Here is a 14,290-nt window from a genome sequence, read left to right as displayed (position 1 = left end):
TTTCTTCAGCGTCTGTATATCGCTGTGATACAACAGAATGGCTTGCTCGGTCATGTCAGGGGGCAGTTAAGAATCAACCACGTTGCTGTGGGTCTGGAGTCACATGTAGGCCAGACCAGGTAAGGACGGCAGATTTCCTTCCCTAAAGGACATTAGTGAACCAGATGGGTTTTTACAACAATCGGCAATGGTTTCATGGTCACCGTTACTGAGACTAGCTACTCATTTCCAGCTTTCTAAATTGAATTAACATTCTCACAATAGTCACAGTGCGATTTTAGCAGGGGTATTCGTTAGTGCTGAGGGGGAGGGTTTAACCTAGATTGGCAGCGGGATGGGAACCTGAGCAGGGGACACAAGAGAGGGAAACAAAGATAAGAATGAAAGACAGAAAAGTAGAAAGCAAAAGTGGAAGGCAGAGGAAACAAGGGTCAGCAGCCAGTAGGGCTAAAGACAAGTCTAAAGGCACTGCCTCTGAATGCACGGAGCATTTGCAATAAGGTAGATGAATTAACAGCGCAAATAGATGTAAACGGGTAAAATATGATTGCGATTACGGAGACATGGCTGTAGGGTGACCAAGGCTGCAAAGTGAATATCCAAGGCTACTCGATATTTAGGACGGACAGGCAAAAATGAAAAGGAGGTGGGGTGGCCTTGTTAAGGATGAAATCAATGCAATAATGAGAGAGGATATTGGCTCAGAAAATCTCGATGTAGAATCAGTCCGGGTGGAGCTAAGAGGCAACAAGGGGCAGAAAACATTACTGGGAGTTGTCTATAGGCCTCCAAACAGTGGTGGTAAGATAGGGGATGGCAATAAACAGGAAATGAGAGATGCATGTAACAAGGGCGCTACAGTAACCAGGGTGAATTTAATCTATATATAGACTGGGCAAACCAAATTAGCAATAATATTGTGGTGGATGAATTCCTGGGGTGTGTATGAGATGGTTTTTTATAGACCAATACGTTAAGGAACTGACTAGGGAACAGGCTATCCTAGATTTGGTTTTGTGCAATGAGAAACGTTTAATTAATAATCTTGTTGTGCGGGGTCCTTTAGGGAATAGTGACCATAACATGATAGAATTCTTCATTAGGATGGGAAAGTGAAGTAGTCTGAACAGAAACTAGGGTCCTAAATTTTAACAAAGGAAACTCGGAAGGTATGAGGCATTGAGTTGGCTAAGATGGATTGGGGAACTTCATTAAAAGGCAATGGCGGTGGATAGACAATGGCTAATAGTTAAGGAATGACCGTATGCATTGCAACACTTATACATTCCTTTCTGGCACAAAAACACAACCGGAAAAGCGGCCCAACCATGGTTAACAAAATAAATTAAGGATAGTATTAGATCCAAAGGGGAGTCATATAAAGTTGTTAGAAAAAGCAGCAAACCTGAGGGTTGGGAGCAGTTTAGAATTCAGCAAAGGAGGAGGTAGAGATTGATTAAGAGGGGAAAAATAGAATATGAGAGTAAACTTGCAAGGAACATAAAAGCGGGCTGTAAAAGCTTCTATAAGTATGTAAAAACAACAAGATTAGTGAAGGCAAATGTAGGTCCCTTACAGTCTGCAACAGGAGAATTTATAATCGAGAACAAGGAAATGGCAGAGCAATTAAACAACTACTTTAGTTCTGTCTTCATGGAGGAAAACACAAATAACTTCCCAGAAATACTAGGGGACCAAGGGCCTAATGAGAAGGAGGAATTGAAGGAAATTAGTATTACTAAAACAACAGTGTTGGAGAAATTAATGGGATTGAAAGCCAATAAATCCCCAGGGCCCAATAATCTACATCCCAGGGAACTAAAGGGGTGGCCCTGGAAATAGTGGGTGTGTTGGTTGTCATCTTCCAAAATTCTGTAGATTCTGGAACAGTCCCAGCAGACTGGAGGGTGGTGAATGTAACCCCATTATTTAAAAAGGGAGGGAGGGAGAAAACAGGCAATTAAAGACCAGCTAACCTAACATCAGTAGGAAAAGTGCTGGAGTCTATTATAAAGGGCGTGATAACAGGAAACTTAGAAAATATCAACGGGATTAGACAAAGTCAACACAAAAACAAAAAATGCTGGATAAACTCAGCAGGTCTGACAGCATCTGGAGAGAGAGAAAGACTTAACGTTTCGAGTCCGTGTGACTCTTCTTCAGTCACACAGACTCGAAACGTTAACTCTGTTTCTCTCTCCGCAGATGCTGTCAGACCTGCTGAGTTTTTCCAGCATTTTTTGTTTCTATTTCAGATTTCCAGCATCTGCAGTATTTTGCCTTTATCTTAGACAAAGTCAACATGGATTTATGAAAGGGAAATCATGTTTGACAAACCTACTGGAGTTTTTTTTTTGATAAGTAGATAACTTCACACTTATCCATGTTATACTGCATCTGTAACTTGTCTCTTGACATCCTCCTCACCGCTCACATTCCCACCTGTCGTCAGTAAACTTGGAAATATTACATTTGGTTCCCTCATCTATATATTGTGAATAGCTGGGGTCCAAGCACCGATCCCTGAGGTACCCCACTAGTTACCGCCTACCATTCCGAAAAAGACCCATTTATTCCTACTCTGTTTCCTGTCTGCTAACCAATTCTCAATCCAGGCCAATATATTACCCCCAGTCTAGTAGAATAGATAAGGGAGAACCAATGGATGTGGTGTATTTAGATTTTCAGAAATCTTTGGATAAAGTTCCACATAAAGAGGTTAGCGTGTAAAATTAAAGCACATGGGACTGGGGCTTTGGTGAGACCATGCCTGGGGAATTGTCTCTCCTTACCTGAGAAAGGATACACTTGTCATAGAGGGAGGGCAGCGAACCAGACTGAATCCTGGGATGGCAGGATTGTCATACGAGGAGAGATTGGGCCGACTAGGCCCTGTATTCACTGGAGTTGAGGAGAATGAGAAGAGATCCCACTGAAACATAAAATTCTGACAGGGATGGACAGACTGATGCAGGGATGATATTTCCTCTGGCTGGGGGCGGCCTAGGGCAAGGGGTCACAATCTCAGGATACAGGGTAGACCATTTAGGACTGAGATGATGCGAAACCTTCACTCAGGGGCTGACGAACCTGTGGAATTCTCTACCACAGAGGCTGTGGGGGCCCAGTCCCTGAATGTATTTGAGGAGGAGATAGATTTTTGGACTCTAACAGGAAGCAGGGAGTTGGCATAAGTGGGTCTTTTTCTGATTGACAGGATGTAACGAGGGTGCCACAGGGATCAGTGCCGGAGCCTCAAGTGTTTATAATTTATGTGAATGACTTGGATGAAGGGATGGATGGGATGGTTGCTAAATTTGCTGATGACACGAAGATAGGTCAGAAAGTAATTTGTGAAGAGGACATAAGGCGGCTACATACAGATATAAATAGGTTAAATGAATGGGGAAAGATCTGGCAAATGGAGTATAATGTGGAAAATGTGAAATTGTTCATTTTGGCAGGAAGAATAAAAGTGAAGCTTATTATCTAAATGGTGAGAGATTGCAGAGCTCTGAGGTGCAGAGGGATCTGGGTGTCCTAGTGCATAAATCGCTGAAAGCTAGTGTGCAGGTACAGTAAATAATTAGGAAAGCTAATAGAATGTTATCATTTATTGTGAGGGGAATTGATTACAACAGGAGGGAGGTTAAGCTTCAGTTGTACAGGGTATTGGTGAGACCACATCTGGAGCATTGTGTACAGTACTGGTCTCCTTATTTAAAGAGATATGTAAATGCATTAGAAACAGTTCAGAGAAGGTTTACCAGACTAATACCAGGAATGGGCGGGTTGTTTTATGAGGAAAGCCTGGACGGGTTAGGCTTGTATCCACTGGAGTTTAGCAGAGTAAGAGGTGGCTTGATTGAAACGTAGAGGCCAGAATGTTACATCATGCGGGTGGACAGGTGCCTGACCGGTCCGGCCGCGGTACCAGCGCGAGATGAGGCTGGGCGAGCGTCCTGACGTCATTGTGCACTCGCACGACACCTCGCTCGGTGGGCGCGCTTCTGACTGCCGCATGCACCCGCCAACAATTAAACAGGCCATTCAGCCCCACTAAGGAGGCAACTGAAAGCGATTTTTCGTGGCCCGTCCACTTTTCGGGTTGGCGGACGGGTCAATCGGCCAGGCAGCCTCTACATTTTTGCTCAAACCTCGACCCGGGGAGGGATGAAATCTCCGCGGGGGAAATAAAATAGAGGGAGATATCTGGGGACTGTTTTTTTTTTATAGAGGTTATGCTTGATTGTGCTGCATGGACACATCTTGCAGCTTTTTAGTGCTTTCTTTAATTATTTGGAGGTCTGCAGCTCCCAGGGGGCAGGTGTCTGCCTTCGGGGAGCTCAGTGGAATCACTCTGCAGCACCCGCGGGTGACATCGGGACCTGCCCTCTCCCTGCCTCCCCCCCACCGGCAGTGCTGAGCCTCTCTCAGGACGTTACCCGTCCGCTCCCGGGCCCACTGACTGCGAGTGTCCGACAAGAAACAGATTCAGGCCGTAAGATCCTGAGGGGTCAGGACAGGGTGGATGTGGAGAGGTAGTTGCATCTTGTGGGGGAGACGAGCACTAGGGGGTCACTGATTAAAAATAAGGGGTCACCCGTTTAAAACAGAGATGAGGAGAATTGTTTTCTCTCAGAGGGTAGAGAATCTTTGGAACTCTCTTCCGGAAGGGTTGGGGGAAGCAGGGTCTATGGATATTTTGAAGGCAGAGATAGATAGAATCTTGGTAAAAAAGGGGGTGAAAGGTTATCGGGGAGAAGGTGGGATGCAGATTTGAGGTTACTCACTCCCATAGAGACTGCATATGGGGAATAGAGACACACTCACTCCCAGAGAGACTCCATATGGGGAATAGAGACACACTCACTCCCATAGAGACTCCATATGGGGAATAGAGACACACTCACTCCCATAGAGACTCCATATGGGGAATAGAGACACACTCACTCCCATAGAGACTCCATATGGGGAATAGAGACACATTCACTCCCAGAGAGACTCCATATTGGGAATAGGGACACACTCACTCCCAGAGAGACTCCATGTTGGGAATAGAGACACACTCACTCCCAGAGAGACTCCATATCGGGAATAGGGACACACTCACTCCCAGAGAGGCTCCATATTGGGAATAGAGACACACTCACTCCCAGAGAGACTCCATATTGGGAATAGAGACGCACTCACTCCCATAGAGACTCCATATTGGGAATAGAGACGCACTCACTCCCATAGAGACTCCATATTGGGAATAGAGACGCACCCACTCCCAGAGAGACTCCATATTGGGAATAGAGACGCACTCACTCCCAGAGAGACTCCATATTGGGAATAGGGACACACTCACTCCCAGAGAGGCTCCATATTGGGAACAGAGACGCACTCACTCCCAGAGAGACTCCATATTGGGAATAGAGACGCACTCACTCCCAGAGAGACTCCATATTGGGAATAGAGACGCACTCACTCCCAGAGAGACTCCATATTGGGAATAGAGACACACTCACTCCCAGAGAGACTCCATATTGGGAATAGAGACACACTCACTCCCAGAGAGGCTCCTTATTGGAAATAGAGACGCACTCACTCCCAGAGAGGCTCCTTATTGGGAATAGAGTCACACTCACTCCCAGAGAGACTCCATATTGGGAATAGAGACGCACTCACTCCCAGAGAGGCTCCATATTGGGAATAGGGACGCACTCACTCCCAGAGAGGCTCCATATTGGGAATAGGGACGCACTCACTCCCAGAGATGCTCCATATTGGGAATAGAGACACTCTCACTCCCAGAGAGGCTCCATATTGGGAATAGAGACACACTCACTCCCAGAGAGGCTCCATATTGGGAATAGAGACACACTCACTCCCAGAGAGGCTCCATATTGGGAATAGAGACACACTCACTCCCAGAGAGGCTCCATATTGGGAATAGAGACACACTCACTCCCAGAGAGGCTCCTTATTGGGAATAGAGACACACTCACTCCCAGAGATGCTCCATATTGGGAATAGAGACATACTCACTCCCAGAGATGCTCCATATTGGTACTAGGGACACACACACTCCCAGAGATGTCATATTGGGAATAGGGACACACTCAATCCCAGAGAGGCTCCTTATTGGGAATAGAGACACACTCACTCCCAGAGAGGCTCCATATTGGGAATAGAGACACACTCACTCCCAGAGAGGCTCCATATTGGGAATAGAGACGCACTCACTCCCAGAGAGGCTCCATAATGGGAATAGAGACACATTCACTCCCAGAGAGGCTCCATAATGGGAATAGAGACACATTCACTCCCAGAGATGCTCCATATTGGGAATAGAGACACACTCACTCCCAGAGAGACTCCATATGGGGAATAGAGACACACCCACTCCCAGAGAGACTCCATATGGGGAATAGAGACACACTCACTCCCAGAGAGACTCCATATTGGGAATAGGGACACACCCACTCCCAGAGAGACTCCATATTGGGAATAGAGACACACTCACTCCCAGAGAGACTCCATATGGGGAATAGAGACACACTCACTCCCATAGAGACTCCATATGGGGAATAGAGACACACTCACTCCCATAGAGACTCTATATTAGGAATAGAGACACACTCACTCCCAGAGAGACTCCATGTTGGGAATAGAGATACACTCACTCCCAGAGAGACTCCATATCGGGAATAGGGACACACTCACTCCCAGAGAGGCTCCATATTGGGAATAGAGACACACTCACTCCCAGAGAGACTCCATATTGGGAATAGAGACGCACTCACTCCCATAGAGACTCCATATTGGGAATAGAGACGCACTCACTCCCATAGAGACTCCATATTGGGAATAGAGACGCACCCACTCCCAGAGAGACTCCATATTGGGAATAGAGACGCACTCACTCCCAGAGAGACTCCATATTGGGAATAGGGACACACTCACTCCCAGAGAGGCTCCATATTGGGAATAGAGACGCACTCACTCCCAGAGAGACTCCATATTGGGAATAGAGACGCACTCACTCCCAGAGAGACTCCATATTGGGAATAGAGACGCACTCACTCCCAGAGAGACTCCATATTGGGAATAGAGACACACTCACTCCCAGAGAGACTCCGTATTGGGGATAGAGACACACTCACTCCCAGAGAGACTCCATATTGGGAATAGAGACACACTCACTCCCAGAGAGGCTCCTTATTGGAAATAGAGACACACTCACTCCCAGAGAGGCTCCATATTGGGAATAGGGACGCACTCACTCCCAGAGAGGCTCCATATTGGGAATAGGGACGCACTCACTCCCAGAGATGCTCCATATTGGGAATAGAGACACTCTCACTCCCAGAGAGGCTCCATATTGGGAATAGAGACACACTCACTCCCAGAGAGGCTCCATATTGGGAATAGAGACACACTCACTCCCAGAGAGGCTCCATATTGGGAATAGAGACGCACTCACTCCCAGAGAGGCTCCATAATGGGAATAGAGACACATTCACTCCCAGAGAGGCTCCATAATGGGAATAGAGACACATTCACTCCCAGAGATGCTCCATATTGGGAATAGAGACACACTCACTCCCAGAGAGACTCGATATTGGGAATAGAGACACACTCACTCCCAGAGAGGCTCCATAATGAGAATAGAGACACATTCACTCCCAGAGATGCTCCATATTGGGAATAGAGACACACTCACTCCCAGAGATGCTCCATATTGGGAATAGAGACACACTCACTCCCAGAGAGGCTCCATATTGGGAATAGAGACACATTCACTCCCAGAGAGGCTCCATAATGGGAATAGAGACACATTCACTCCCAGAGAGGCTCCATATTGGGAATAGAGACACACTCACTCCCAGAGAGACTCCATATTGGGAATAGGGACACACTGACTCCCAGGGAGCTACATATTGGCAAGTGGACATACCCACTCCCAGAGAGGATCCACATTGTAAATAGGGATACACTCACTCTCAGGCTCTATATCACGCTCTGTAGCAGCAGTGTGTACCATCTACAAGAGGTACTCATATCGCCGTTCCTTCACTGTCACTGGGTCAAAATCCTGGAACTCCCTCCCTAACAGCACTGTGGGTGTACCTACACCACATGGACTGCAGCAGCTCAAGAAGGCAGCTCACCACCACCTTCTCAAGGGGCAATTAGGGATGGGCAATAAATGCTGGCCCAGCCAGCGAAGCCCACATCTCCAGGAGGCTCCATATCGGGAATCACTGTCACTCTCAGAGAGGCTCTGTATTGGGAAATAGGGACACTGTCGCTCTCAAGTAGGGTAATTCAGAGGGCAGTTAAGAGTCAAGCACATTGCTGTGGGTCTGGAGTTACATGTAGCCCAGACCAGGTAAGGACGGTAGAGTTCCTTCCCCAAAGGACATTAGTGAACCAGATGGGTTTTTACAACAATTGATGATAGTTTCATGGTCACCATTACTGAGACTATCTTTCAATTCCAGACTTTTAATTGAATTTAAATTCCATGAGGACAGGGCAAGGGGATGAAGTTCTGAGTGGCAGAGAATGCCCGAACCGTATAAATCACTCCCCAGCCCATCCCAGGCCCCGGCCAACAGCTCTCATTGAGTGGCATGGATACCAGCCTCCTCCTGATACAGGAGAAATCCCAGCTGCCAAGGGCAGAGGTCCTGAAGAGGGTCATTGATTGGCCACTGGATGGTTTCATTTGCCAATGAGTGAGTGGGAGTCTGACCCCTTCCCCATCTCGGGTAAAATACCCATGGGGATGGGTAAGGGACAGGCTGGGCACCTTTTACCACCACTACCCCTCTCCCCACTCCCCGCCATCCCACATCCCGAGATGTCCTGTCTTGGAGATAGGGACACAACCGCCAGTTTCCTCATCACATTCCCAAAACCTAAGCATTTCCATGTTTGAATTCTATTGTTTTGTCCTCACCCCTCGCTCTGTCGGACAGCTCACTCGTTCCAGTGCCTCTCCGCACTCTGGACCTGACTCCTCAGCAATTCCAACTGGGTCAGCAGCAACACCCACTGCAGAGGAACAGAAACCAAATACCGCTCACCAAACTCATTAAAAACGCTTCAGAACAAAGCATAGGGCAGAGACTGGGATACCGGAACGGAGATTGATGGATAATGGGGACAGCAATTGCTGGATAATGGAGACAGACACTGAATATTGATGGATAATGGGGATCGAGATTGATGGATGATTGAGGTGGACATTGATGGATAATGTGGACAGTGATTGAATATTAATGGATAATGGGGGTGGAGATTGATGAATAATGGAGATGGGGATTGATGGGTAATGGGGATGAGGATTGATGGGTAATGGGGATGGGGATTGATGGATAATGGGGATGAGGATTGATGGGTAATGGGGATTGATGGATAATGGGGATTGATGGGTAATGGGGATTGATGGATAATGGAGATGGGGATTGATGGGTAATGGGGATTGATGGGTAATGGGGATGGGGATTGATGGATAATGGGGATTGATGGATAATGGAAATGGGGATTGATGGATAATGGAGATGGAAATTGATGGATAATGGGGATGGGGATTGATGGATAATGGGGATGTGGATTGATGGGTAATGGGGATTGATGGGTAATGGGGATGGGGATTGATGGATAATGGGGATGGGGATTGATGGATAATGGAGATGGGGACTAATGGGTAATGGGGATTGATGGGTAATGGAGATGGGGATTGATGGGTAATGGGGATTGATGGGTAATGGAGATGGGGATTGTTGGGTAATGGGGATTGATGGGTAATGGGGATGGGGATTGATGGGAATTGGGGATGGGGATTGATGGGAATTGGAGATGGGGATTGATGGGTAATGGGATGGGGATTGATTGATGGGTAATGGGGATGGGGATTGATGGATAATGGGGATGGGGATTGATGGATAATGGAGATGGGGATTGATGGATAATGGAGATGGGGATTGATGGATAAAAGACGTTGAGTTGCCCGAAATGAGAAGAGAATAGTCTGGAGCAGTGAGTCCCCAGTGAATCTTCGAGGCAACGTTCACAGACAATCGAGGGGAAGATTTCCCAAAACCACCTGATTGAAACGTATCCTGTCTCTTTGCTCACCTTTAAAAGTTGCTCCCTGAGGTTTGGTGACAGGGGTCCAGCCTCGCCTTTTACAGAGCTGTAAACACAGAGAGAGATCCATATGGGAATAGAGATCACAATCACCATGGGAACAGGAGCACTGACCGACTTCCAGGTGTTTACACTGGAATCACTAACATTCTGACACTTTCATTGAAACAGTGCGGCACTCCCTCAGTACTGACCCTCCGACAGTGCGGCACTCCCTCAGTACTGACTCTCTGACAGTGCAGCACTCCCTCAGTACTGACTCTCTGACAGTGCGGCACTCCCTCAGTACTGACCCTCTGACAGTGCAGCACTCCCTCAGTACTGACCCTCCGACAGTGCGGCACTCCCTCAGTACTGACCCTCTGACAGTGCAGCACTCCCTCAGTACTGACCTTCTGACAGTGCAACACTCCCTCAGTACTGACCGTCTGACAGTGCAACACTCCCTCAGTACTGACCTTCTGACAGTGCAACACTCCCTCAGTACTGACCTTCTGACAGTGCAGCACTCCCTCAGTACTGACCCTCTGACAGTGCAGCACTCCCTCAGTACTGACCCTCTGACAGTGCGGCACTCCCTCAGTACTGACCTTCTGACAGTGCAGCACTCCCTCAGTACTGACCCTCCGACAGTGCGGCACTCCCTCAGTACTGACCCTCCGACAGTGCAGCGCTCCCTCAGTACTGACCCTCTGACAGTGCAGCACTCCCTCAGTACTGACCCTCTGACAGTGCAGCACTCCCTCAGTACTGACCCTCTGACAGTGCGGCACTCCCTCAGTACTGACCCTCCGACAGTGCAGCACTCCCTCAGTACTGACCCTCCGACAGTGCAGCACTCCCTCAGTACTGACCCTCTGACAGTGCACTGTATCTAACCTCGTGCTGTACTTGTCCTGGGAGTGTTTGATGGGGACAGTGTAGAGGGAAATGTGACAATGACTCATACATTGCTTCACTAGACCCTCCCATCTCAGACACCAAGGACAGGTACAGCATGGGGTTAGATACAGAGTAAAGTTCCCTCTACACTGTCCCCATCAAACACTCCCAGGACAGGTACAGCATGGGGTTAGATACAGAGTAAAGCTCCCTCTACACTGTCCCCATCAAACACTCCCAGGACAGGTACAGCACGGGGTTAGATACAGAGTAAAGCTCCCTCTACACTGTCCCCATCAAACTCTCCCAGGGCAGGTACAGCACGGGGTTAGATACAGAGTAAAGCTCCCTCTACACTGTCCCCATCAAACACTCCCAGGGCAGGTACAGCACAGGATTAGATACAGAGCACTGTCAGAGGGTCAGTACTGAGGGAGTGCTGCACTGTCAGAGGGTCAGTACTGAGGGAGCGCTGCACTGTTGGAGGGTCAGTACTGAGGGAGTGCCGTACTGTCGGAGGGTCAGTACTGAGGGAGTGCTGCACTGTCGGAGGGTCAGTACTGAGGGAGTGCCGCACTGTCAGAGGGTCAGTACTGAGGGAGTGCTGCACTGTCAGAGGGTCAGTACTGAGGGAGTGCTGCACTGTCGGAGGGTCAGTACTGAGGGAGTGCCGCACTGTCAGAGGGTCAGTACTGAGGGAGTGCCGCACTGTCGGATGTGCCATCATTTGGACGTTAGACCATGCCCCTATCTGCCCGCTCGGGTGGGTATAAAGGACGTGGTGTCACTATCTTGAAGAGGAGCAGGGGAGTTCTCCCTGGTGTCCTGGTCAGTATTCACCCCCCAATCAACAGGAAAGGACAGCAGCCTGGCCATTATCACATTGCTGCTTCCTTCCTAATGACCTTCAGCAGAACACGGGTGTTAGTCTAGGATACCGACACAGTCAAAAGGGGGAACATGCCGGAACACTCGCTCCCAGCGTTCATGTGACACCAGCCAACCTCCCCCACCCCCACTCCCACCCCCACCCCCACCCGGTGTGCGTACACATCGTCATCAACCCGACAAAAACATCGTCTCCTAAGTGAAGATTTCTGCTCCTCTTGATGATCTTTGATCGAGAGATGAAAGATAATTTTATAACAGGCTGTTTCTGAACAAATGTTTTCTCCCATTGCATCATCGTTTATAACGTCAGGATATCTGCATCGTTGTTTCTGGCCTGAATTAATAATTTACTTCTGACCTTTCAGAAAAACATAAATCCATTCGGTTTTTGTTTAGTGAAAGAGCAGCTGATATTTACAGTTTGTGTAAGTTCTGGGTGACCCCGGTGAGGATTGTTTGCGGTGCTATGTGAAGGCGGGTGGGGTCGGACCGGTAGGTGGTCCACGGGGTGGACAGGTGAAGGGGTTTTCGAATCACTGGCTCACTCTGGGTTTCGGAGGTGGGCAGGTGCGTGTGCCAGTGGAGCGAGGCTGCCACCCGCTGGTCACACAGGCCACAACCGTCTCCCCAAACTCCGGGGCCCTGAACGTCCGCAACGGCAGACAGACAGCCTCTCTCTCTCCGTCATGTGCGCAGATGGAAGTTCGCAAGTCGCGTGCCCCCCAAAACGTGGCGCCTACCGTTCACACGGGGCGGGTTTTTGGGCGGGTGGGTTTCACTGAGGAAGGCTCCCTCCCCTCCAGTCGGGTTGTGGGTCTCACAGGGCGGAGGGGGGGCTCTGAAATCGGACTTGCTCAGAGTGAACCTGCTCTGAGCTTTGTGCATTTTTTTGGATAACCCGGGTAGTCCCTTTGGATGAGGTGCAGGGACCCCCGTGCGGTTCACTTGTCTTAACTGCCCCAGAATTGGCAGAAACTCCACTCTCAAACTGTCTCACTTTAACCCAAGGCTGTTTTACTTTGCCCCTCAATGCACCTCGGAGTCAGGAGGAGCGTTTACTGGAGAAGGGCCACATTGCGCTGGGCACCAAGGGGCACAGACGTTGGGCGTGGCACCCTCGCACGTGGAGGCTGTATCAGCCGGTCGCTGTGGGCAGCCAGGGGCCAGAGGGAGGGCACAAGGGTCAGTGGGGGGAGAGGCTGCTACCCACGCCCCAGGAAGGAGGAGGAGGAGAGGCAGGACGACCAGGTACTGCCCCGTGGGATGGGAGTGACAGACCCAGGACATCCCAGCTCAACGTGACGGAGAACCGGTGTCAAAAGCGACTGAGGCTAGGCTGTGAGGTGGTGCCAGACGTCTGTGGCTTGGCCCAGCTGCAACTCGGACCACGATCCATCGACCACCCCCCACCCCCAGGCTCTGTGGGTAACTCTCTCTCTCAGTGTTTATACCTCAGGCTCTATTGGGAGATCAGCGGGAGGCCAGCCTGGTATATCCCAGTCAGCAGCACACGGCTGCACCAAGAGTGTAACCAATGCCCTGTCTGCTAGTCACATTCATCCCCCCCAGACACAGACAGCCACAGCCTTTACTCCGTTAGTGGCTTCCCTCAGCTACAGGGGGGGGTTATCGATTGCACCCATGTTGCCATATAGGCCGCAGCTCAACATGTGGGCGTTTTTTATTATTATTCAATTCATGCATTTAAGAGTCAACCACATGGCTTTGGGTCTGGAGTCACATGTAGGCCAGACCGGGTAAGGATGGCAGATTTCCTTCCCAAAAGGAACCAGTTGGGTTTTTGTGATAATCAGCAACGGTTCCGTGGTCACCATCAGATTTTCAAATTCCACCATCCGCCCTGGCGGGATTCGAACCCGGGTCCCCGGAGGATTACCCTGGGTCTCCAGCGACAATACCACCACGCCATGGGCTCCCCGCTTTGTCAACAGGAAGTCCTTCTACCACTCCTTCGTATTGAGGGGTTCCCAAATCCCTCAACTACTTCAGCCACCGACGCAGATCCGTGGTTGGTTGGCTTCCAGGGGGACAAGGGCTACCCTTTAAAGGACTTGGATACTGACCCCCTCCAGGAGCCCAGCAACGGAGACCGGGCAGCCATTGCTCCACCTGGAGCAGCGCAGAGCAGGCCACCAACCTTCTAAAGGTGCACCTCGGGTACCTTGATGGCTCAGCTGGAGGGCTCTGCTATCTGCCCCAGCTAAGGGTAGCAAGGATAGTGGTGGTGGTGTGCTGCCCAACACCGCACAGCTGAGGGGGTTACAAACCCATGGCGACGAAGGCTTGGGCAGAGCTCCAACCTCTGAGGATGAGGAAGAGGAGGAGGAGGAGGAGGAGGAAGCCTCTGTCC

The 14,290-nt window shown here is 49.5% G+C and overlaps 1 protein-coding gene across 2 annotated transcripts in view; it reads right to left on the bottom strand.

Annotated features, from left to right (window-relative positions):
• The window catches only part of LOC144674656 (flap endonuclease 1-like), a 56,963-nt gene that overhangs the window by 29,554 nt on the left and 13,119 nt on the right, over positions 1–14,290 (bottom strand). For both annotated transcript variants that reach the window (XM_078535912.1, XM_078535913.1), the window contains exons 3-4: positions 10,135–10,192; positions 8,954–9,048 (exon numbers count right to left, since the gene is read on the bottom strand). In XM_078535912.1, coding sequence (XP_078392038.1) covers positions 8,954–9,048; positions 10,135–10,192 — 153 coding nt within the window. The remainder of the gene's footprint in view (positions 1–8,953; positions 9,049–10,134; positions 10,193–14,290) is intronic.

This window comes from Cetorhinus maximus, chromosome 3 (assembly GCF_964194155.1).
Source record: "Cetorhinus maximus chromosome 3, sCetMax3.hap1.1, whole genome shotgun sequence".
Taxonomy (NCBI): domain Eukaryota; kingdom Metazoa; phylum Chordata; class Chondrichthyes; order Lamniformes; family Cetorhinidae; genus Cetorhinus; species Cetorhinus maximus.
Note: the sequence above shows the minus strand (reverse complement) of the source record. Positions and strands in the feature narration are given on the sequence as shown.